This window comes from Electrona antarctica (assembly GCF_951216825.1).
Source record: "Electrona antarctica genome assembly, chromosome: 19".
Lineage (NCBI taxonomy): Eukaryota > Metazoa > Chordata > Actinopteri > Myctophiformes > Myctophidae > Electrona > Electrona antarctica.
Genome location: NC_136800.1, coordinates 35,515,551 through 35,541,352, shown reverse-complemented (window position 1 = coordinate 35,541,352; position 25,802 = coordinate 35,515,551). Strand labels below are relative to the sequence as shown.

The window sequence follows — 25,802 nt, the reverse complement described above, 5'->3', positions numbered from 1 at the left end:
TATCCTGTCTATCCATTGCTCCTTAAATCCCTGGAGGATACTCACCAGAACAATAGATCCAGCCTGGAGTTCAAAGGAAGTGCTTTTCATTGTCTTTCAGGACTACCTGCAGAACCTTCTAGATTTCCTTCCTTGTTTCAGAAATCCCATGGAAATAAACAGTAAATATAAATACAGTAGAAGTTTCAGTATGGGTCACATACTGTAAGTTGTTACAGTAAGAAGAAAGTAATTTCTTCTGGTCCTTTGCCCGATGGCAGATGTGTTGGCTTGTCGTACAGTGTTTAGCAAACCTTTCCTGTTAACGTGCTCAGAGCCACAAGAGTGTTTGATTTAGATCTGTAGTTTATCCCTCTCCTCACTTACGATCTCCTGTGGGCATGGGAGTAAATTGCCACTCTTGTGTAGATGATGAGATAAAAATCACAGGACTACAACCTCGGCTTTAGTGTTCTGACAGCTGGAAGTTCAACCCTTTAAGACACTTGAAAGTGTTGAGAGCCAACAAGTCAATTAACCTGTTTTGAAAAGGTCACTTTAAGTACAGCTCCGGCCCTCTGGCTTTTTATTCATGCCACATCGTGTAGCATTTGAAAGGGGAAAACTTCAAACCCCCAATTTGTTGTTTGTGTGTTTTTTATTTGAACTGAAGGATTATATGGGGAAGATTTTATTACCTTTGTGTTGGGAATGTTTTTCAAAACATTCGTATGATTTAACATGGTCAATGATCTTAAAATAACGTTATTTTAAAACTCCCAAAAGGTGATATATATATACGCCAATACAACAATACATGGTAAATTGTTTCCATCCCTACAGTAGCTCACTCTAGAGTACTTACACAAAAGTATTTCAAAGGGCAATAATTTGTATGTTTTCATAAATTCCCACACAGTCCAACTATCTCTGCACAATGCATACCGCATGCCTGCAAAGACCTCACAACATTGCTACACACCTACTAGGTGATGTACTTCATAATGAAGTTGTAGGCGGACCACACCTCCGAATGATGTAGTAACTATCAAGGTGTAGCTGCAGTAGGTGGTGGGGTGAAGACATTCTTAAATGTACTTTGAATCACGCAAGATGTGTAGGCGGTTACCCTTGAAGGGTTTATTAGTAATCACATGCTTCTCATGTGGGTAGTAACATGGCTGTTTTATTTCTCAACATTATGTGTTAGGCCTAGATAATAACACATATAGACGCAGTCCTTCATGGGTGTACATTGTACAACATTTTGCTCAATGCAAGAGCTCTTTCTAGACGCACACACACACACACACACGCATGTGCACACACACACGCACACGCACACCACCACCACCCTTAAATCGGGGTCTTGGAGACATCTGGAGAGACCCCATTCACTGAACCACTGAAATATATACCCCTCAAATAAGCTATTCCTGGCTTAAGACTCTTCATGTGGTAGACATTTCTATTTTTACCTCACCCTCGAATTTTAACCAAGTGATATTGTATACCCTTACGATGTGCCCCTGACCATACTCCCAGTGCAAATTATATGAGGGGGAATCATCCGTAGATAGCATGAATCATTGTAGGTTATCATAACTGACACAAAAGCCAGCGGGGCGCATTGAGACGCTCTTCATCCCCCTCCCGTCCTGAAAGGACGTGTCCCCGAGGTTTATTTTTACTCGGCTGTGAATGGTTACGGCACCAAACCGCCACATGGCTGTAAGATTGAGTGGTCTTGGTGGAAAACGGGGACTTAAATTATAGAGGGAGCGAGGGTTGTATAGGGCGCACAGGCCTCTCATTCCCCCACTCCGCTAGGAGCTGATTGGGTAAATAGACAAGGTTTCTGCACTCACTGACTGACATGGTGAGAAACTGTAGTGCCTGTCCCAATGCAACCTGCGCACTGTTTTCTGGGTACTTGTGTTACAGAGCTGTACTGAATCACATTCACACCTGCTGGCAGCCGCCCAGTAGAGATATCGTTCTCTGCTATTGGATGCTCAGCACCTTTGGAGTGATTGAGTTGGAGTGCCATGCTCAAGGGAACACAGACATATCCTCAGTGTTGATTCAACTCTAAAAAGTGTAAAAATGATCCCAAATGTAACAAAGGTCATCGTTGAGGGGGTTATCTGTTGGATCAAACAATTCAATTGGCTTAATTCCAGTCCTGGGAAATGTATCCTTTTGTTCTGAACATGGTCGGGGAATATAGCAATATATAGCTGGAATATAGCAATATATAGCTGGAATATAGCAATATATAGCTGGCGTGGAACACACTGTACTTTGTGAATGTGTTTATGCCACAACTCTCTCTCCAAAGTCCCGTTCAAAAGAGTGAAAGTATATAAACAGTAGCCCCCAAACAGAAAATGAAACATAAAGCCGGATCCAAAACCACCTCACCTCAAGTTATGCTGTAGCTGCGCTGTCTTCACATTGTGTGCACATTGATTGTTCTGTGATTGTTTGTATGAACACCCCCCCACCCCCCCCCCCCCACCCGTCCCGTCCCGTCTCCTCCACCACCACCCCCCCCATCCCGTCCCGTCCCGTCCCGTCCCCGTCCCCGTCCCGTCCCGTCCCGCAGTAAGGGGACCAAAAAAAAGGGCCCTCTGCAAAACGCTTCTAGAGTGACACTGATGTCAAACACATGTTTCCCCCCACAACCCAACAGAAATAGACAAGCCTATTTAGAGGGATGGTTTGCATGCAGGCTCCAAGGACTGATGTTTGCAATCTGGGAGCCACAGTGGGGTTTTACATGATCAGTAATTCAAAAAAAGTGGTCGGCCAAAGAATTCATCCTGTGCCTCTTTGTTTTGCAGTTGCCATGCACTTGCACTAAAATATCATTTGGTGCAGAGGGACGGCATTAAGAGAGCAGAAAGTATGCGAGGGGAACGTCGTCCAAGGCCTATCGAATGTCCGGAGGAATGAGCGAAGGGAAAACACAAATATTTTCAGTAGCTGGGAGCAAAACCAAGAAGGCGCCCGGGTGGACAATCAAAATGAATTAGGGGTGTCATGATGAGGGCCTGTATGTGTATCACAGCTGTTATTATTCTGATAGTCTCCAGATGTACCGTCATTTGGATTTTGAATATGGCAATGTAGAGAATGGGAAGAGAGTGCAAGGTGTCTGTGTGTTCCACAGTGAACTTGTTTTTTTTTATTAGGATGTACGTGGAACAAAATATGAAGTCCCGAAAATTCTGTGGTCAAAGAGCCTTTGAACTTCTTACATCTAACAGCCAGGTGTCCTGTGCGGTCTCAAAGAAGACAGACAAGGATTTTCTGCTCTATTGTGTTACCAGAAGAGGCTTCTCAATTTCCCTGCTGCCTCGAGCCATAATTATTTTGACAGTTTTGTTCACTGATTTGATCTAAAGCGGATACACCACTAAATGGTATGTGAACACATAAAGTAAATCCTTTTAGACATTTAATAAAGGGACACATCTTCTCATATGGCTACTTCCTTCCCTGAACACACGGACGCCGCTATTTGTTCAAGAGGGTCATTGAAACTTACTTTTCAAAACGGTTCTATGCTTTTAGCCTCAGGTTGTGCAAGACAAGCACTATACATAGTCTGTCCTTTTAGCATAATCCCGCACCAGCGCCAGGGCATGTTGTAGCACTGCAAACCTACAGCAAAGACGGAAAGACAAATATGCAAAAACAGATGTGTATTGGTTTTGTATGGCAGCGTTTGGAAAACCATTCTTCATGTTGTGACTCCTGCCAAGGCTAACTTTACAGGGATGCATTTACCCCCCTCCCTGTTTATACAGACGCACGCACGCACGCACACTCCCGTATGTAATTCTAGGACATAATATGTGTCTATTTGTATTGTTTAGCCAATGTAGCCATTTTGGTGTAATATTGAAATGAGGAGTCATTATGAATATTTTAAAGTGATGCTTTAAAATATTCTTTGCTTCTGCTGGCTGCCCACCCACGAACACGACCATTTGTGCTCAGTGGACCACCTGACCAAGCCAGAGCCAGAGGCACTGTGAAGGAATCAAACCCCAGTTTCCACAGCAGGGCCAGATCCCAAGTTCAGTGGCCCATGGGCTTGATACTGCCTCAGGTATTACAGTATAGCCTATTTTCAAAGTTTTTCTTTTGCCAGCAGAGATTAAAATGTTTTAACAACATTTGTAAATGGTAAAGAAAGTTTACAGAGCTTTTATATTTCCATTAATGAGAATACAGTATTTTAGGTTGTATCAGCCAAAAGGCATTACATTGTGATAGACATTTGCACAAGACACTCACTGACATAAAGAACATTCTCAGCTTGTATAATGCAAAACGGATAGGGGGTCCTGAAAACATCATGCAGGGAGCTAGGGTGAGTTAAAGCCTGACATCAAGTCTAACTGACCTGCCGTGTGCCAGTAACAAAGTATACAGAAGGTCTTGGATCTTGGGCAAAAACATAGAACTGCAAAAACAAACATTTATTATCATCTCCACCAGGCCGAAGGCGTGGCCGAGACTATGTTTTGCCCCCTGTCCGTACATACATACGTACGTGCGTGCGTGCGTGCGTGCGTGCGTGCGTGCGTGTGTGTGCGTGTGTGTGTGTGTGTGTGTGTGTGTGTGTGTGTGTGTGTGTGTGTGTGTGTGTGTGTGTGTGTGTGTGTGTGTGTGTGTGTGTGTGTGTGTGTGTGTGTGTGTGTGTGTGTGTGTGTGTGTGTGTGTGTGTGTCCGTCCGTGTGTGAACAGCTAATCTCCGGCACCGTTGGACAGATGGGCGTGAAACTGTGCAAACACACTCCCTGGATGCCAGAGCAAATCTTTCACATCGGCCAAACATCACACAACTTCTTACACAGTATCTTTCATATTTGATATTGCATCCTGATAAGAAGATTGCCTTCCAAAGATTACAGGAGTGGTCCATTTTGAACAAAAAGCCTGAAATTATGAACATAGCGCACGATTGCTGTGAAAAGCCGATTCGTGTTTTTACCTCTAACTGGACCGATCAGCATGTAACATTGCATGCACACTCTAGACTAGAGCATACATGCGGCCCCCACCTTCACTTAATGCGACCCGCAGGTTCATATCCGAATACTGATATATTCATTTCAAGTGTTAAAATTCTAATCATGCAAACATAACCCGCTTTAATTACTTCAGTCTATATATAGTAGCTAAATGACTATTATTAAAATGTTATTGTCTTTTTATGTCCAATGTCCAATTAAAGTTCATATTAAAGGTGAAGGAGTTTAAGTATCTCGGGGTCTTGTTCACGATTGAGGGGAGGACGGAGAAGGAGATCAGCCGGAGAATCGGAGCAGCATGGGCGGTATTGCCGTCGCTGTACAGCACTGTTGTGACGAAAAGAGAGCTGAGCCAGAAGGCAAAGCTCTCTGTCTACAGAGTAATCTTCGTTCCTACTCTCACCTATGGTCATGAAGTGTAGGTCATGACTGAAAGAATAAAGTCGCCAATACAAGCTGCCGAAATGAGTTTTCTCCGACGAGTGGCTGGCATCTAACCCTTAGAGATAATGCTGGGCAAGACCTATGCTAGACAGTATCATTTTTTGGGGGCGGAATTTGCGGGATTTTGGCGGAAGTACAAAGTGTTGTGAGACTTGTGCTCCGAGGAGCACTTGTTCTAGTTAATATTATTCTGACCGACTTGAATGAGTCCTTGGAGAGGGGTTATTGCTCTGGGTCACTTTGCCCTTTCATAAAATGTAACTGTATGTGAGGCCTTTTTAGTTAAGCTTCTGAAATGATGGGTCAGGCTTTTTTCTTGAGGCCCCCTGGCCTTTGGACCTCTGGGCCTGGGCCTGACAGGCCTGTGCAGGGATTCAGCTCTGCTCTACGATGGAGGGCAGGATCTTCCTTACCCATCTGAAACCTTGACACTACCTTACACTGTATATTGCAATATTTATTTGTGTCTTGTATGTAGGTCTGAGTCTGTTGTAGTCTTATCTAAATGTTTCTTTGAAAAATCTCAAAAGAAATGATAAAAAATGAATGAAGTTAAAGTATACTGACCTTGTTTGTGGTTAACAGGTCTGTACTAATGGAGGCCATCAAAGTTGATGTAACTGTCATAAATGTTCTTTCTCAGAGAACATCCAATAACCTATAATGTTATTCTAATTACAGTTCTTTTGTTGACTACAGCACTTTTCATATAAGAAACAGTGTTGTACGTACGTGCGTGACGTGCGCCACCATACACGCCTGTACTCGCCGAGCTGTTAGACTTTGAACTACTGATGATGAGTTCGTTTCTGAGGCAACGGCATTTCAAAACACTGCTTCTCCGCCGGAAGTAAATATGGCAACTGTGCCAAATGTTTACCTGCGTGGCTGCGTGCACACACTCAGTGTGCAGTGTCACTGCCAACTTAATGACCCAACGTGATTGCTCTCATGCACTTATTGTGACCTACTGCCATGTACAAGTCTTTATTGTACTTTGTCCACCTCAACACAATGGTACACGCTCTGCTAAATGATTTGCAGGTTATATAGAGAACCCCCCCCTCCACAAAAATAAAGGTTTCTCAAGGGCAGGCCTGGTAAATTGAATGCTCAGCTATAAGTATTCTAAACCAATATTGTCTTATGTCCTAATGCCTATGCTGGAGAATGGAAATTTCCCTGCACTTAAGGAAAACCCTGCTATGAAGTCCACACGCGGCCCACACACCAAGCCTTTAAGACAGCCACTGTTTTTCTACCGGCGTAACAGCTATTTCAGGTTTCTGTGGGAGGATGTATAGCTCATATTTTGTGGTTGTCTACTATAGCGACTTATCTTTTCTTCACCTACCATCTCCAAGTGACTCATCAACTATGTGTGTTTCGCAAGGGAAGGTGAAAAGAATTCTTGACGTGGAGATTGCGGGGGCCCTTTGGCGCTCCAAAGAGGGTAACGATTGGCACTTTGACGTCACAAAGGGAGCAGAGTCCTAGAGTGACACGCGAGGGTTTCCCTCGTTGCTAGGGAAACCATGTAAACACGGGGTTCCTCGTGGCACACCTGTGTGTGAAATCTAGACTTCTACGCTGTATACTGAGTTGTATCTGTTACCTGGTGCTTCATCACACAGTTGAGTAACCATAGTTATTTTCCATTGGCCATAAATGTACCTGTTGCAAAAGTCAGCTGAAGCCAAGTGACGTGCTGTGACGATCAAATCTAATTTACGTGTGGGGGAGTAGTACAGTTTGTATTCTAGTTACGTATACGTTTTTATTCTAGTTAATTCAAGCAAGGTTTAAAAAAAAAAGTTAGCTATTCATTTATTTATTTTTATATATAATTTTTTATCCCACAATTTTGTAACCCCATTTTTTCACCCAGTGTCAAATATCTAATGCAATCCTGGGCTCTACATTCCCTCTGTCAACCTGGGGAGAGCAACTGACTGACCTCATACTTCTTAGCTATTCAGTCACAATATGCCTCTCTTTTTTCTTTTTGCAACTTTGTCTATTTTATTTTCTCCCAAAACTGTGGTCCCTGTTGCTGCCAACTTCCACTGTTGGCTTGGGTGAGTGTGTAGACAACCACATGCCACAGGACAAAACTTTTAAGATGCATTTATTTATACGATATATTAAGATAAAACTAAATTGCAGATTCTTCCGGTTCATTTTAAATTGATGCGGGCGACAGTGGAATCGAGAACATTTTTATGACTAAGGAAGGTACAGTGAAAGGCACTTTACCAAGATACCGCCGTCTCCTTCAGGAGAGCATAAGGTATATTTGTACAGTGTATGTTTGTGAACATAAGAGAGGATATTCACAACTGGCCATAGGCTGCAACCAGACCCTCTGGGTGCAATTTTACGACATGAAATATCTCTTTGGGCATTCCTCTGAACCTCAGAGGGTCAAACTTGCTTCGTGAATGTGACCTTCTCATCGCGTGCCAAATACTATGTTCACATCCTCTGCCAAACATCACAGGGACCGTGTGCCAGAGGAGAAGAACTCAGGTCAACCAGTAAGTGTGCTACCAACGACTGTGCTGTGGGTACATTTTATGACTTTGAATCAGAGCAGCCAGAACCTAACTTATGCAAGAAGCAAAAATCTCTGTGGGTGCAAGTTTACTTCAGTGCCTGAGCCTACTGGTGTCTTACTAACCCCAGACAACTAACTGAGGGCACTTAAGAACACTGGACAGATTTTATTTTTGTTTTTAATTTAATTTTTATCCCACCATTTTGCAACCCATTTTCAATTACCCAGTGTCAATTATTTAATGCAATCCTGGGTGCTACACTTCCTCTGCCAACCTGGGGAGAGCAACTGACTGACCTCATGCTTCCTTCGCTGCATGAGGAGTCCAAGGCGCTTCTTTTCACCTGACAGGGGGGGGAGTTTCCCCGGTTGGACATAGTGCGTCGAAGGAACATGTTATTCCAACCAGTTCCTTTCCCCTCCATCAGGTGGCCCGGATGGCCAGGGGGAGGCAGTTTAGAGATCAGGATTACTGCATGTTTTTTGTGAGGGTGCCTACCCTTAACCTGACTCCGCCAGATAAACGGCCTGGCCAATCAGCAGCAGCTAGAGGCGGGATAGCTGCTGCTGATTGGCCAGGCCGTTTTGTGGCCGAGCATCAAGTCTGCCTGAGAGTTCCCAGATGGGAGCAGGAGGGGGGAACCCAGTGTACTCTCTGCTGCCCCATCTGGCGGAGTCAGGTTAGCCTACCCTAGGGGACATGCAAACTCCACACTGGACAGATTTTAATCTGGTGATAGTTGGGGTATTACCACATTCCCATATCATATCATCCCCCAATCACCAAGTGTGTAGGGGATGATATGATATGGGAATGTGGTAATACCCCAACTATCACCAGTAGGAGTAGGAGTGTAGGGTTTGTGTTGAGATGACTAAAAAATAAATCAGTTAAGTGTTGCTCTCTGACACACATAATGAACAAAGACCCTATGAGGCCGCTAGTAATCCTATCAAGTTGACATTATCGCATATTGTCATCAGAATTCATCAACAATTAATATTCAGGCAAATCTCTTTCTCTTATAAATATGTAGTGTTGCCTCATTATTTCTTTCTGAGCATGTGTCCTACAGACTGCCTTAACAGTACGGCACACTTGCTCAAAACGACCACGTGCGGGTGGCCCATGTCATCCCTTATCTCTCCCGCCTTTCCTGTCACTATCAGAAATAAAGCAGTAATGCCGGAGAAAAACAGAAATAATATAATATAGCATAACTTTCTGTGATCTCAGTCATGATGTCAGACCTATGTATGACGTATGACTTAATCTGGAGCTCGACTGCCATTGACTTCCATTATAAAATGAAGGTATTAAATAAACAGACCCTCCTAGACAGCTACAGTGATAAACAGAGACCTGTCGATCACATTTTGTTGGACGACGCACAACTGATGTGTAGGTGTTTTGTGGAGCCAGCGCTCTGACATATTAATCCCTTCGGTGAACGGTGCGGGAGCTGTCAGAAATTCTTTCAAGCATTAAAAGCACATAGCATCAGAGAATCAGAACGTGTACCTCTTGACATTTCAGAACCTAAAAGACAAGCTTACGGCCTTCAGCACCTGCTCGCGGTGACTCACAAGACTTGAACTATCAGAATCCTTTTACAAGACAAACTTATAGCATGACCTCATGTGGGACCACCGCCGTCTGGCTTTGACCTGAACAATGGCCCATCTGTGCCGAGGCCATCTTACGGTGCCTGCTAGAATATGCAAGAGGGTTGACCGCAGCGTGAGTCACGTCCTTCCCTGCTTCTCTTGCAACGTTTACGGAATGCTGGCGCCAAATAACTGATGACATCACGACCCCTGGGTATTAAGAGCGGCACTGTTTCGAAGACCTCCAGGATTTGAGTGGAAAGAACCACCGAGGGCTGGCTAGACCCACAGTCCAGGTTCAGGAACACCCCCTTCTCACCCACCCACTCATTCCCCTCCATTCAGCATTCCACGCTGGTTTGTGGGACAGGTGCCTATACATGGGTGTGGTTATTCAGTTCCTCCAATGACATCAGAAATTAAATGACGCAAGGAGGCGTTGGAAATATTTTCTCTAAATAGATATTTAATGATTTAAAACAGCGCATGTTTACAGACAGAGAAAGGGTAACAGGTGCAGGAAGGGGGATTGGCATTCGATTTTCTGCACAACATACTACGGTAAACTGTATGAAGCACATGGCTGTCTGTATACCAAGCTGACAAACTGAAATAAAAAAAAGACCAAATGTGAAGTAAATCAATGCCCTAGCACTTATTCAGAGGCATACTTTATTCACAGGTCTTGACTCATTTTCAAAGAGGCGCTATAACAGATGTTGCCAACGTTAAATTACAGTGGTCAGATAACACTGAATTGAATTGCATGAACATACACCAAATATATACAAATAATCAACAAATAATGACAAAACACTGTTTTCACTTACAAAAAAGGAAAATCTAACCGCTGAATGCATTACTGACCTGTGTGACATAAAACGTAAAATTACCATCTCCTTTACCAACCCTTTGACCTAATGAGACATACAGGACTTTGTGTAACACTGAACTGAATTGCTTGGATGTAAACAGTACAGCACCATTCCTTGTTTCCGCCTTTGTTTTATGGAGCCACACAGTAGTTTGACATTCGACCTAATCCATACTTAGTTGCACGCTGCTGTCGTCACGCACCGGAAATAGCAAATCTACAAGCTCACAACGTGTTGCGAGCTTGTAGATAGAATATTTCCGGTGCGCGACTCCAGCACGCAAGTATAAATCAGACTTTACAATCTCTGTAAGCCTTGCTTGACCAAAGGCTCCTCCATACATTTGCATCGATTACAAAATCAACATGACTAAAAGAAATGTGACAAAAAAGAAAGTTGACACAGGCTGTGTGTCATGGACTGACACCTGCCGCCATGTCGCTAATGTGCTATCGCTACATTAGCGACATGACTCAGGCCCCCGCTGGGTTCCACCTGCCTGCTGCAGACTGAGGCCCCGGTCGGCTACTGGGTTCCACCTGCCTGCTGCAGACTGAGGCCCCGGTCGGCTACTGGGTTCGGAGTTGATAATCTGTTGGAGGAAATGGACAGCCTTAATCAAATGGACAAAGAGGGAAATCAGAAAAAAAATAAAGTGGTGGCAGCTGATGCTTTCCACCCAGAATGAATGGAACACAAAGGAAATGAGATGAGGATGTTTAGCAATTAGTGGCAAGCAACATTAGCAAAAGGACAACATGTGAAATTGTGGTTAATCCATTTAGGCCTGACGTCGAAATAAAAAAAACTTTCGCTCTGAAAGAATATATACCTATTCAAAGATTTGTGCCGCATTTTTACGATTTTTCAAAAATAGCAGACCTACAAGCTCATAGCGCGCCACTCGGTGGCGTGCTATGAGCTTGTAGATCTGCTATTTTTCAATAGCTAAAGTATAACAGAATGCTTGAAACACCAAAAGGGGTTCCTGCCCAAAACGGGTTAATCTTAGTAAGGAGTCAGAGTTCACTTCAGTGAAACAAAAAAGAAAAAGAAAAAAACGTTCTTGCATTTCACTGATATTGCCACATTGCCGTTTGTTCTATAATGTATCCTGTTTTCATAGAACTGCATCAGTTCGGATTTGGTTCCCATCGCATTGCACTGTATTGCCCAACTCTTACCCAATACCTGACCATGTGGGCATTCTGCACATGACTTAGTGAAAACTGTGAGACCTACCACCATTCTGGGTGATGTATCGCACCCATGGCAAGGCCTGGTAACCACTCTTCTCAATGATCTTCAGGTAACGCACCTGTCATGGGAAAGCAAAGACAGTAAGCCATTAGTGCCCCTTTGAATTGACTTGAATGGGGGTAGGTCAGCAGGTGCATCAAACTTACATGCTTGTAATAAATGAGCCAAACTATTTGTTACACAACTTTGTAACTTCTTCTAACTAAACAACTTCCTGGTGTCCCTATTTTGGGTCACTTTACACATTTTCAGAAATAGACAAAATAGCAGATCTACAAGCTCACGATACAAGCTCAGAATGTGATGTGTTGAGCTTTTACACCGGCTATATTTCTGCACGACACCATCATTACAACAGTAAGTATAAATAGGGCTTAGTGCTGCTTCTATAAGCATTTCACATTGCTATTGCTAGAAATTAGTATTCATTTTCTAATACATGAAATACACATAAATCCAGTCCATAACAGGTGGATTTCACATGGTTGTAGTTGAAGTGAGAGTGAGAGTGTTTGCAATACATGAGGAAGTGTTGTGAAGAGTCATATTGAGAAGGAAGCCGCTTCCCACAAAAGAGCTGGCCTCTGCTTTTTGGGGACACATGAAGAGCTCATTTAGATAACTGTACTCTTTAAAACACCAGAAGTGAGTGAAAGATATACAGTACATGTCAGCAGAATGGAGTTACAACTTTCACAACTCGTGTTTCATCAGATACGTGTTACCACACATTTCAAAAGAAATACAGTACACAAATACACTCATCTGGACACGTATCTACTCGAGAGTGCACATGCACACTTAAGTGCAGTAATCTAATGTTTTACATTTAATACATTGTTGCAGTCTGCATGCAGTTGTTGCAACTTGTTTCTTAGTGTGAACTGTGAGAGTCCAATTCTTAGTAATTTGTTTATAAAAAATATAATATACTTTCTGCCACTGCAACATGCTTTCAAATCAAGACTTCAATTTTTGGATGGCATGCAAGACAAATTACAAAGCAGAAACTTGCACCCGAACAAACTGAAATCCACTCAATCCTTCTAAAGTTCATGCACGTACAACTGTGTTCATAACATGCAGGATGGTAGCAGCCAAAACCGACACCATCTCTCTCTGGGAGATGACAGGTCCATGGCTCCGTCTCTCCTGATTCTAATTCCCGTTCCCAGCCGAACCAGGACAGACAGGGCTGGAATTTTGTGGGTCAAGCGGTTGGCGGGCCACTGGTAAGGCCTTGCTACTGGCCGCCTTGTCATTACCTTCCACTACACAGTGAGGTCATAGAGAGGGAGAGCGCTCCTATACCAGACACATGACGACAAACACGCAGACGCGGGATCACCGAGGCTGCCGGCGCAGCACTTCTCCCCAAAAGCCGGGAGCCAAACATGCAACCGGCTTGACCGTGGCACCGTAGTCAGCAAAAACTGGCATCAAAAGCTGTCCTCCGCAAAATATCATTATGGCTTTAAATTGCGAAGGGAAAATGAAGATGCTAGTTGTATCTGGCCAACTAAGTACAGGCTACATGTGTGGCCTGGTGGGGATATCAAGCGCTTGGTAGGCGTTACAGGCTTACAGCCAATGAGTTTGTTGACTTGTTTGGGGTCTCTACTTCACCTAGGGGGGAAAAAAGCATTGGGAACTATACTAATAAACTATAGCTTTCCTCTCATCAACGCACTTGCAACGTCAAGAGCTGACTGGTTATGTAGCTCAGGTCTATTTCTAGTTAGATTCCTAAGGGGGAGTTACTTGCATCATGCACATTTCATATGCGTGGACCCCTACATTTAGTGGTGGACTTAAGAGGAACGTTCTCATGCTTTGATATTTGCATCTGTCTAATTAAGCTGGAGTGCGTCTTCTCACACGTAGAGAGTGGTGTTGCTGGTTGCATTAGTGGCTGAGAACAGGTCTATTTGGGCCCTGTAATAAGAACAGGCCACTGACGCGGCAACAGCAGTTTGATGGGAATACGCTGCTCGGCGGTTGACCTTCGAAACCGCAAGTGCACACAAGGGTTTTAACGAACATCAAGAAAAGTGTTTTTAAGTTTAAACTGAAATTGTAACGGTTGGCACTCACTCAAACGATGGGTTCGCTTAATTTTTGACAGACAGTCCGGCTACAGATGATGAACGTGTGGATGCTTCAGTAAAACTTCAGTAAAATCCATTAAAACCCGAAGCAAGATTTATTTAATGCACACCTTGATATTCTTCAACTAAGAGAAGGATTTGTCGATGAGACGTTATATTTTAAAATTACTGTTATACGAGTGTAATTAACTTTCAAGTTAATATAAAAATAAATAATCAAAACAAATGATGTTTAGCAATAGCATAATGACAATCTTATATTTTGTATATCAGTAGTAATGATAAGGTGTTCCTTATCATTACTACTCAAGACCATACGTGACTTTTTTTCTCCTTATTTCTGAACATCTGCTCATGAAATGACTAGGGAACATTTAAAATAAGAAGGGAGGGAAAGGGCATCATTTCTTTCAGCTGTCCAATTACCTCAGAAAATTACAAACATTCTTATACTGCCAAAACCTCACCTCAATTACATACATTTTAATTAGCTTTGGGTTTGCTTCCGAGTGGGCTGCATAATGTCCATACAACCTAATAATATTTTGTTTGTGGAAAATATGACTGCCTACATTTTCTAATGACATCCAAAACGTAACCGTTACTAATGGTTTATTATAGAATTCATGACAGCATGTGTGTATGCTGTAGAGTGAAAGTGTACCGATGTGAAATCTTTTATAGTCGATCATTTGACATGTTGCCCGCTAAAATATGAGGAAAAGATTCAGTGCTGATTTTGTCATAGTTTTCGATCTAAGCTATAAGTTGTCCCTGCAAACTCACCGTAATAATTAAATTAAATCAATCAATTTATCTATCAAAATTGCTTCCTTGCCTCCCCTTTGAGTAATAACTGTGAGCCACCTCCCAGATAAGTAGCATTTAAATTAATTCTCAGAGGGTAGTACATGAGGTTGAACTTAATTGCTGTAAATTCACAGATGTTGCTTATCAACCCACTAGCACTGAGTAAGCCAGCAGTGCCTCGTATGATCTCCCGTTAAGGTGGATTTCTGATCATGATAACAAAGCCATGCAATGGTAAATGGGCCATGAATAATGTAAAATAAGAGGTACAATTATAGAAATGAACCAGTGAAAATCACCATCAATTTCCGAAGTATTTTCACTTGTAATATATTTGACCTTTTTGGGTGTATATTCAGATACAGTATCTGTGAACTTTGAGAGAGACAACCCAGAAGCAGGTACTATTACAGTACTGTACTATTACTGTACCACTGATGTGCTACATAAGTGAGAAAACAATATTTTGTCTCTTTGTCCTAAGGTGGTGGTGGTGGTGGTCAACTTTCTTCCCATTACATGTACTCAAGTGAGACGAAATAAACTTATGTTTATTTTCCTCAACCATTCAAAATGAAGTGATAATGTCCAGAGATGGCACTGCTGGAACGCCGAAATCATGAGATAAAATGAGATACTGTCACTGGGATTAAAAAATTACACTGAGCAGTTCTCCTCTGGCTTGCATAGTGCATTCCTTCAAAGAAAATGTGTATACAGTATTTATCGTCCAGTGATGTTTCTTACTCTTTTTTCAAGATATGTGTAAATGAGTTGCCACAGGGATGCTGTTAACATTACACCTCTACTGCCCCCTTTGGACAACAACCTCACCAACGTAAAGAGCTGAAATTCTAAGCTGCAGCACAAATTTAAAGGTAGGAGAAACTTAGGAGGGAGGGCAAAAGGTGCAACCCCACAACTGACGTTAGTGCCACCTTCATACCTGTACTGTAACTGGTGACATAACTGGTTAATTGACAAATGTAATTACATAGTTGCTAAAAACGCACAGAGATTACTTTTCTTTTATTGTGTATGACACATTATGAAAGCATGGACACACCCCCTGTCATGGACTTACTTTCCTCACTCCAATTAATGAATACAAAACATAACCCTTAATTTTATGTTGTGAAATTTAGTCCTGCTCCTTGGTATGTGGTTTAAATTGAGTCATATGCATACTTTAATTGTTGACCAGTTCATCAACTACTTGTGAAATACATTTTCACACAATCCTGAAGCCAGGTTTGAGTATGCATGTTTGTGCGTGTGTATGAGAGAGAAAGAGCGACAGAGAGAGACAGAAAGAAAGAGCAAGAGAGGGATAAAGAACAAGAAAGAGAGAGAGTGAAACACACCTGAATGCCTGAAGTGGTGAAGTAAGGGATTTCAAACTTGACACTGATTGGCGGCTTCCCCTCCTTGTCCTCTGCTTCAACACTGGGCAGGCCGAAGTGAGCACGCATCAAATACTCCTTTCCACCCTGTTAAGAGTCACACAAACACTTTTTATTTTATATCAGGGAAGTCACCAGAGAGAGATGCTCATTGCTCAGAGTCAGTTAGGTCAAGTTTATTTTTAAACAATCACCATGAAAGACAGGGCTTCACAGTCCCTCAAATTTGTAGCAAAAAAACACAAATTCCCCTGTCCTTAGACCCTCAATTGACTGAGGAAAAGGCGAAAGCGGAAACCCAGAGAAGAAACACAACAGAGGGGACCTAATTCTAGGGTGGATGGATGGGTACTAGGAGCTGACAGTGACAAGGAATATCTAGAAGAGGCAGCAAAGCCTTACTTGGATTACAACACAATGTCAAACTAAATTAAGTCCATAACGTCAAGCTGGTCATCTAGCCTCCTCTGTCTTCAGCCTTATCAATATTGATGCATCAATAAGCTCATCAGATCAAGATCTGATCAAGATCTGATGAGCGTGACACTGTTGTAAGACACTGAAAAAACAATCAGTTTTGAATCGCGTGGCTCTTCCTCAGACCTTCCTCCTTTTTTTCGTTTTTTCATGTCATTTGAAAGCAGGGAATCATAGCTTCAAATTGACATATTGGTTGTTCAGTTGGACCCACCAGTTTATTATAAAACCTGATCGCTAAAATCCATTTTTTGACAGCGGCCGTTGCTAGGCAACAACTTGCTCAGCGCTCCCGGACATGTTTTGTGCATGCCCGCAGCCATTCACTTCCCTGTTGACGGGCCGACAAAACTTGCTATTCTCTCTAAATCTACGGCGCTGTCCATGGTTTTGATCAGAATGCCGATGTTCTGTCCTAATTTCTGACTTAACCAAGCATCTCGTTTTGGAATATTAAAGAGAGATCAGACTTATTAGCGCGAGGTAGTAATGGAACATTATTCCTCACGGGTTTTGGCGGAAAATGGAAGCCTGGACTTTTCAGAGTAAAATCTGCCTCATCTGCTGGGCACTCTAGCGCCTTTATTTTGAAAGATTCCGGGGCAGAAAAAGTGTTAAACTTCCAAGGCCTTACCGTCCTAATTGAGAAACCAGGTTTGCTTACATATCACACACACACACACACACACACACACACACACACACACACGCACGTGCACACGCGCGCGCACACACACACACACAGTCACACACACACACACACACACACACACACAGAATTACACTTTGTGTAGCTTTACAAACGTGATCATGATCTCACGGTATCTAACAGCAGAGCATAAAGCACCTACAGTTCAGTGAGTTCACAACCGCCTCATATGATCCTCATATCTCATGAGTCATTAATACTCGTACTCACAGGGAAGGACTTGATGGACCAGACGATCTCGCTGTTCTCGGGCACCCACTTCACGCTGCCCACTGTGGTCTTAAACTTGGGCGAGTCTGCGTCTGTTGGCACAGGAATGTGGATCTCTACATTGTTGGCTGTGGAACGCCTTTTGAATTGACTTTTGGCCTGAGAGAGAGAGGAAACAAGCAGATCAAGTTTGAAATAATGGTGCCACCGTTACAGTGCGTTACAAAGAGACCTGGATCAAATAATATTTGCATATAATTCCAAGGAGATGTTTAACCTGCTTGTAGTTGTTAACCCATTTTGACCTGAGATCAGATTCTAAAAATGTCTTCTACATCCTGACAGTTTCTGAAAAAGCTATGTTTCTATGTCAGTGGTTCTTCGATTTTTCAAAAATATTTTTCAATAGCTAAAGCATAACATAATGCTAACACCAAAAGGGGTTCCCGCCCAAAATGGGTTAAACCTCATTGGACAATAGAAAGAGTAAGGATATTTTTTGGAATCACAGGAAAGTATTTGAGTCCATTTCCTTTGGCTACAAACATCCAGTATATAAACATCCAGCACAATATCTTAATAGGGGATGACGGGATGACGTCTCTTGTGATTATATTGAAAATACAACTATTGTAAATTATATATGGCAGCCAACAGTGACAAACCTTGATCATGTATTCGATTCGACTGTGGGAGTGCTTCTCAATAACAGACTCAATCCAGATCAATGGTTTCACCTGAGACAGAACAGACATATTCAACTCAGCATATCAGTGTTGTCATATTGAACAGATGTCAGTGTACAATGTAACATGTTACAATGTCACCCCCTAGTGGCTTATAGATTCTACTACAACCAATTAACGAAACGTGTACATTACTTTGCACAGCCATGACAGCCACAGCATGGCCTTAAATATAAATATACAGTCCTGGCCTGCACAAAACCTTTCATGGTCCCCTTGTACTACTTTTTTTTTAACTTCAACATATTTACCAACCTGACAAAAGCTTACATTTGTAAATAATGTCTGAATACAGGACATGGTCCACAACCATTCATTTGTTTTGGCTCTTGTTCTCCATGTTAAAGATAAGAATTCAACTACACTTTGCCAACAAACACACAGTAATAATAACAACAATGCAACTCACATGTGTGTTGAGGCGGTAAGACATGAGCTCAAACTCTCCATCGGGTGGAATGAAGGAAATGGTGCGGTCATTTTCAAAGCGAGACAGGCGAACACACTGGTGGAATTTGACATCCTCCAACTCCACAGATTTACTCTTCCCTCCTGAAGAACAGATCATTTAGTAGAAGTGTATTGTATTTGCATTATGTTGGCTACTACAAATTGGAACCTGGATCAAATCAGTTGGTAAAATCACCCAGCAGTTGATAGGTGTGGTAAGGTATAATAGCCATATACCCTGGCTATGAAGTCTAATATCGTTGTACAGTTCTGAAGTTATCTGTGGCTAAACTCAGCATACACTGTATGATTTTTTTAAATGTTCTTTTACTACTTGGCAGTTGTCAAAGATTCATTTGAAAGCTCAGAGGCTTTTCAAATTAAATAAACATAAAAATTATGATTCCCTGCCAACGTTTCTCTCTTTCATGTTGTTTTGAAAGTGAGTTATAGGCACTGTCTGTTGTCCAGAACCACCGATCTGACCGCTACGCCCATATATAGGCATTGTACCAATGTGGTACTTCTGGGTAGATTAAAAACAGACACCATTGTTGCCAGCACTGTTTGATCCAGGTCTGTTATGAGTGTAGTTCAACTCACGTCCAGTGTTTTCAAACAGAACCTTGTCATTGAGCCCCAAGCGCAACTCTGGCATCCCAGAGAGGAAGACTCGCATCTTGATGGAGCCAACAATCTCACTACGTAGAACATTACCGTTGGCACTAACCTGTGGAAGAAAGAAAGAGAGAAATGACAATATTTTAATAAACACACTAAAGAGATTTTAGCTTATTTTCACCATATGGAGACTGAGTTGAAAACTACTGTGTAGTTTTCACTTTCGAGATATCAGGCTTTCTGATGATTTGGTTTAACAACTACAACTCTATCAAGAAAGCTCAACAGCATCTTTTCTTCTTAAGAAAGCTAAAGGATTTTACCCAACATAGTAGCGTGCTACATAGCTTTGAGAAAAGTGCGACAGTGTGGGTCTTAACTTGTTTTATGACCATGGTACAGCATTGTTACTACTCAAGAACATAAGCCCTATAAAAGAATAGCATGCCATGTGAGTACAGTGACTGGCATTGAACTCCAGACCTTAGCTTCAAAGAGAGCTCTCTGAAGCTTAATTCTTCAAATCTCTACACTAACGACACGTAAGCCCCAATGTTACATGCGGTGTACATCTGTTGATCGTGGCAGCGGTGGCCGAACGGATAGCGGCGCGGTCTTGATACCGGAAGGTTCCCAGTTCGAATCAGCCGTCCGACACGTTAAAATTACCACCGCTGAAGTGCCCTTGAACAAGGCATTGAACCACTACGATGAAATGTGTTCTATGAGCAGGGCCTGGCTGGAAACAAGTTCTTGAGCTTAGCCCAGATACCCTGGGTAAATATAGATTTAATTTCATTTCATTTCATCTAGTTATGTCTGCTAACCTGAAAAATAAACTTTTTCCTAATTACTTTCAGCTGAAGCTGTCATTACTGAAATTGGACGTTGAAATGTCAGCAAAAGTACAAGAGCATAATAATATTCCCTCTGCATGTATGGGATGTTTTAAAGAAAATACATACAATGCATTTTCTGGCGCAAAGACATTAACTGCAAACGAGAGCAGCCATGCTTTGCTGGCACACATGCAAATGTGAGAGACCCCCAAGAATAAAGTTGATGTCATAATAACATCAACATTTCACCCATAACCAGATTGCATAACCTTTATTTCTCTCACATGTCTAAAGTTAAATTCTGTTAACACGCTTCTAGAGAGAGTTTAGATGTGAGTTTAGTGTGACGTAATAATGGAAGATTATGTCTCCCTGTTTTGGGGAGTAATGGAAGGCAGGTCTTTTCAGAGTAAAATCTGCGCCTTTATTCTGAATATTCCTGGGCAAAGAAAGTGTTAAATATCCAGTATCCACAGCACACATTTCCCTTTTTCTCCTGGTTTTAAATGGCACCCATATTTACAACGTTGTGCATTGTTGTTTTTTTAAAGCATGTACGTTAGGACTGATGTGGAGAAAATTACAGCATTATAACCTTGCCACCAGTAAAGACTGCCAACTGCAACAAGCCTATTGTGAAACACAGTGTCAGCAACTTCAGGGGCTTTGAGGAAAGCATCCGTCTGAAGTTGAGCTGAGCATGTCCCCTGTGGTGTGACACACGCACGCACACGTGCACAGGCAGACGCACACACACACACACACACACAAAGTTTACAACACCTCAACCATTATGCCTCCAGCCGCCGACGCGTATATTCTTTCTACATCCGAGCATAGACATGGTAACGCCCCGCCTGCCTCTGATTGGCCTAACGACACTGCCCGTCTTGCCTGTCCGCCGAGATGCAAGGCTACTCCGTGGTGGGAAATAATACAAGTACAAGAGAATGGCAACACGCGACAGTAATTTGTAACTTTAATTTTTGTAGAAGAGGCAAACTAATATTGTTTGTGCCGTTTGCTTTGATTGAGTAATTGATTGAACACGTAGGCCTATGTACTATGATTTGATTTGGCTGTGTTCTAAATTAAAGTGTTTGTTGATTATCGTGTATTAATCTAAACTAACACTAAACTAATACTATTATACTAATAAAGATCAAGGGAAAAGATACTTTTTTTTTTTTTTTTTTTTTACAGTACAATAATGTTTAAAGTTCACACATGTATACAAATAAACAGGCCAACGGCATAAACAATATTAGTTTACCTCTTCTACAAAAATAAAAGTTGCTGTCGCGCATGCCAAGCTGTCTTGCTCTTGTAGCTATTATATATCGTACTTGACTTGTATTATTTATTTATTTCCCCCAACACGGAGTAACCTCGCGCAGCAGACTATCCAGCATGTATCTTCCACCTCGGCGACACCGGCTGTGTCGGTAGGCCAATCAGAGGCAGGCGGGGCGTTACCATGTCTATGCTCGGACGTAGAAAGAATATACGCGCCGCCGACGGCTTCTAAAAGCATTAGTTCCTACCAGGAGGTTGACCGACTCTATGACGTCCAGGAAGACCTCATTCTTCCTGTACTTGATACCCTCCGATCTCCAGGACACAGCATTGGTGACTGTGGCAGGGGGACGTGGGGCACCTGTGTCCAGCTTGTGTCCCTCCTGGGTAATGTATCTGGGAGACAACATAAGAAAACAAACGTCAGAAGCAAACGAAAGAAGAACTAAAAGGAAAACATCAAAGAGAGGACAGAGCTCTGTGTGATTACCAAGGGAGGACCTGTGACTTGTGGCTACAATTGGAGAACACTGAGAATGCCTAAGCTTGTCTGCTTAAAACGACAATCCTCTGATCAAAAGGTCAGCCGTGCAAGACGAGGGAGAAAGATCCAAGTTTGTCGTTCCTGACGTTGTAAAATATACATAAATGATAGAGATGTCTATAACTCAGTACTGACAGATCAGGTAATAACACTTAAGCCCCCCTTATGACATCATTGACATGCCCAAGTATCAGGTATGGCAGTAATATGGACTAAGGAAGGAGACGTTTTTAGGGCATATATGACATGTGTCAGTGTGACTGACATCAATGTGGCTGAGAGGATAGGATACCCACTCTTGGAGGATCTTGCTGTCGGTGGTCTGGGGGTATCCAAAGTCCATCAGCTCGTCCATCAGCTCATATATAATAACAAAGTTATCTCTGATGCTTTCCTCTTCCAGCTCCTTGAAATACTCAGAGAAAACCTGAGAATTAAAAAAAACACCTTTACAAACCTCAATACATGACTACTGTCATAGAATGAAATGTATACGGGATAAACCTGCAGTCAAACTGCAAGTTAAAGAACTTAAGTCATACCTGGATAATTTTGTACAAAAAAGAAAACACCAGGGAGACGCTAGCATTTTTCTTGGATGTTGCGACCACTGAGGGCACAATTGTTAAGAAAAACAGGCCTGGTTTAGACAACAAATATGGTCATGCTCCTAATTTACACCAAGGTTCTGCACAGTGCAGTGAGTAAAATATGTAGTCAAGGGCTTATCTTCAACCAGTTGACTAATTTGCACTAAGACGTAGAGACTAGAGAGCGTATTAAGGATACAGTAGAGGTTGTTGTGTTTGATCCACATGAATCGGACTCCTCCATGGGCCAGGATGGGAGACAGGGCTCCCTCCTCCTCTCTGTCCATCAGAAGGGTCATGAAGTGTTCAATCTCTGACATGTCCACATCTCCTCTGTAGTTGCGGCACACCAAGACCTGAAACGAACATGATCATAGTGGCATCCTATTAGTGGATCGATTGAATACTTTATTCACAGTTTGCAAATAGTACAGTGGTACAATTATGGTAAATGGTAGCCGCAATTTGCTACACTAGATCATTTTAAATGGGTTGAATCTAGAGTTACAACACCAGCCCATTGACAGTAGAGGTGCTCCGATCAGGTATTTTGGGACCGGTCCTGATTACCGATCGTTTTTCTCACCATCGGCCGATACCTATAGTATACCGATCCTGTGCGTAAGGGGAAAATATGAATATTTCCAAAATTATATGTTGTGTGTGTGTGGGGAGAATATTAGGCCTGTCATAAAGATGCAAAAGATATTAAACTATATATATCTGATTGACTTTTATGCCACTACCACGCGGGTAAATACATTGCCGATCACTGATCGAGTCATTTGGAGTGGGTGGCCAATCGATCGGAGCACCTCTAATTGACAGCCCATACATGCAAACAGAAAAGTCCATCGGACAACGTTAAACTCCAGCTGTACGAAAAGCTTACATTTTCATCTATCTTTAAATCGTTTGTTTCATAAAAATCCACCGTAGACATGTTAGAGCTATTTTAAAGAAATTTGGTGAAGGTTATTATTTTCTGTTGGAGTTTGGAAGTGCTCATTTTCAATAATGCAACCTCATGCTTCCTCCTGCATTATGTGTAATTTCAAAACAGGTGGTATTGCAGGGCCTTTGAATGATTTGACAAGCGCTTCCAAACTCCATTTTCATACATCTGCAATGTTGGTGAGTTTAACATAGTTTAATACCCCCCACCCACCTCTTTTTCCCCTCACTGTATATGTTTCTTTTCCCTTTTTACCTCCTTTATGATGAATTTCTGTTCTCTTTTTTTTGCTATATAGAAGTGTCTATTTGTACGTCTCTAAATGTTTTGATGATTCGAACAAGGTGGACCATCTTGTAAACAAGTGTAATGCTTTATTGGGTCGTCCACTCACAGTTAACAGTCTTTGTATTGAGTTGTGCTTGAAATGTACTGTAATTCTGCAAACTGTTAATACATATTTCAATCAATCAATCAAATACAATCAGATTTTTCTGTTTGGATGTATGGGCTGTCAGTGGCTGGTGTTGGAACTCTAGATTCAACCCATTAAAACATCTAGTGTTGCAAATTGCGGCTAGCTAAAAGGATAACACAAAAGCCCTTGTTTCCATTGTGGTCCTGTGTATTCAATTCATCAAGGGTGCTATAATGACGTTATAGCCGCTCATCTTCTGTGACCTCACCCATCGATGTAGCTCGTCGGGTGAGGTTACAGATGGGACTAATAATGATGACGTTGGTAATGCCATCCGTTACTTTGGGTGGTCCTGGCTGGCTGCAAAGTGCCACCCTCCTCAGGACCCTTATGGTGACTGACACCTGTTTGTCAAGTGTTATTGATGATAGTTATTATGTCAAGTTGGTTTAGCCACAATGACTGTTTAATGTAGCCCTTTTGTTGCCTGGCGGTATAAGCCAGAAACCTAACAGTTACCCCAAAGAGCTACCGTTCCGGTGACTTCAAAGGCTTGGGCCAGCGCCACATCAAGCTGTCAGTGAGGAATGCCACCGAGCTATAGCTACTGTTAGCCTAGCTAGCACATTTATAGCTACGTAGAGTCGGTCCGGTTATCTTACCTTTCCTTTTAAATCCAAGACATACACGGCGCTTGCAGACATCTTGAACTAAGTATACCGCTATAGCGGTTGCATATACAAGTTGGTTTTTATGTATTTATTATCAGGCTTTATGGATGACGTCTGAGGCTAAATTCACACAACCTGCATGAATCATAATACTGAAATGAGAAGAAAAAGGGATCCTTCCCCTATTTTGGCAGCCACCCACTGTCACCCTCTGTTTCAGTGCCCTCTGGTGGATAGGAGGGGAGAATAAACGTTTCATTCATTTCTAATATAAAAAATTCCTAAAAATACTAAACTTATATCATTGAGCTGTGTGCGTGCGTGCGTGTGTGTGCGCGTGTGCGTGTGCGTGTGTGTGTGTGTGTGTGTGTGTGTGTGTGTGTGTGTGTGTGTGTGTGTGTGTGCGTGCGTGCGTGTGTGTGTGCGTGTGTGTGTGTGTTCATGTTGGCACTAGAGGGAGTAAGTGAATAGGACTAGGAAATAGGAAAGGGCTCGGGCATCGACTGTTCGCCGCTTCACCTCCCAATGTATGAATGAATGGACCATTGTAAGCGCTTTGAGTAAGCATGTAGTGCATATAAAAATGCAATCCATTATTATTATGATTAGCCTATAAGGCTCTTATTCACCAAAGAGATGAAAGAGAGGTGAAAGAGATTTTTTAAGGACACCCTTGTTGTTTATGATAATAATAATAATAATAATAATAATAATAATAACAACTATAATAATAGCTATAATAATCACAATCATTATTCCTGTTTTGTTGTTGTCGTTGTTACAAGCATTATGACATAAGCCATTTTGGATGCCATTCTTCCAATGTTATATAACACGTTCTTCCACGAATCCACTGACAGGAATGCCTTTGACGTCAAATGTTTATTTTTGGATGGTCAAAGAATCATTTTAATGACTAGCTCACACCTTTCTAACACCTGTGGTGGCGGTGCTATGTGCAAAGACAGTTGTGGATCAAAATAAATAGGCCTAAATAAATAAAAATGTATTAATTAACTAAACACAAAGGATTAAAGCATCAAATCATCATATTCACCTGGATATACAGTTTAAATGGATTCTATGTTTTGCTTTGACAAATATGGGATATCAGATGGGTGTGTTTTGATACATTTTACATATAGTTTGTTCACAACTTCACATAGTTTCATACACTTGTGAAC

The 25,802-nt window shown here is 42.1% G+C and overlaps 1 protein-coding gene across 4 annotated transcripts; it reads right to left on the bottom strand.

The window, feature by feature from the left end:
• Positions 1–10,082: 10,082 nt before the first annotated feature.
• ap1m1 (adaptor related protein complex 1 subunit mu 1) lies at positions 10,083–24,815 on the bottom strand. Of its 4 annotated transcripts, none has more exons than XM_079530054.1 (13): positions 24,610–24,815; positions 22,774–22,930; positions 22,527–22,594; positions 22,281–22,411; positions 21,689–21,836; positions 19,288–19,414; positions 18,644–18,786; positions 18,154–18,225; positions 17,489–17,647; positions 16,054–16,179; positions 11,754–11,829; positions 11,063–11,103; positions 10,083–11,020 (listed from the first exon to the last, which is right to left on the bottom strand). In XM_079530054.1, the coding sequence occupies exons 1-12, from the start codon at positions 24,649–24,651 to the stop codon at positions 11,081–11,083; spliced, it is 1,272 nt and encodes a 423-aa protein (XP_079386180.1). In that variant the 5' UTR covers positions 24,652–24,815; the 3' UTR covers positions 10,083–11,020; positions 11,063–11,080. The 4 variants fall into 4 exon arrangements, with proteins under 4 accessions (XP_079386180.1, XP_079386179.1, XP_079386181.1 ...); XM_079530053.1 differs by having other exon boundaries at positions 10,083–11,006; positions 11,051–11,103; positions 24,610–24,814; XM_079530055.1 differs by lacking the exon at positions 11,063–11,103 and having other exon boundaries at positions 10,083–11,036; positions 11,731–11,829.
• Positions 24,816–25,802: the final 987 nt, after the last annotated feature.

What these genes read in the sequence shown, in the direction of transcription:
- ap1m1 (XM_079530055.1), bottom strand. Translation starts at nt 24,651, where the DNA reads ATGTCTGCAAGCGCCGTGTATGTCTTGGATTTAAAAGGAAAG. An exon ending in TCTTGGATTTAAAAGGAAAG is followed by an intron (nt 22,931 to 24,609) that starts GTAAGATAACCG and finishes TGTTCGTTTCAG; the next exon opens with GTCTTGGTGTGCCGCAACTA. An exon ending in TAGAGTCGGTCAACCTCCTG is followed by an intron (nt 19,415 to 21,688) that starts GTAGGAACTAAT and finishes TTTCTTCCACAG; the next exon opens with GTTAGTGCCAACGGTAATGT.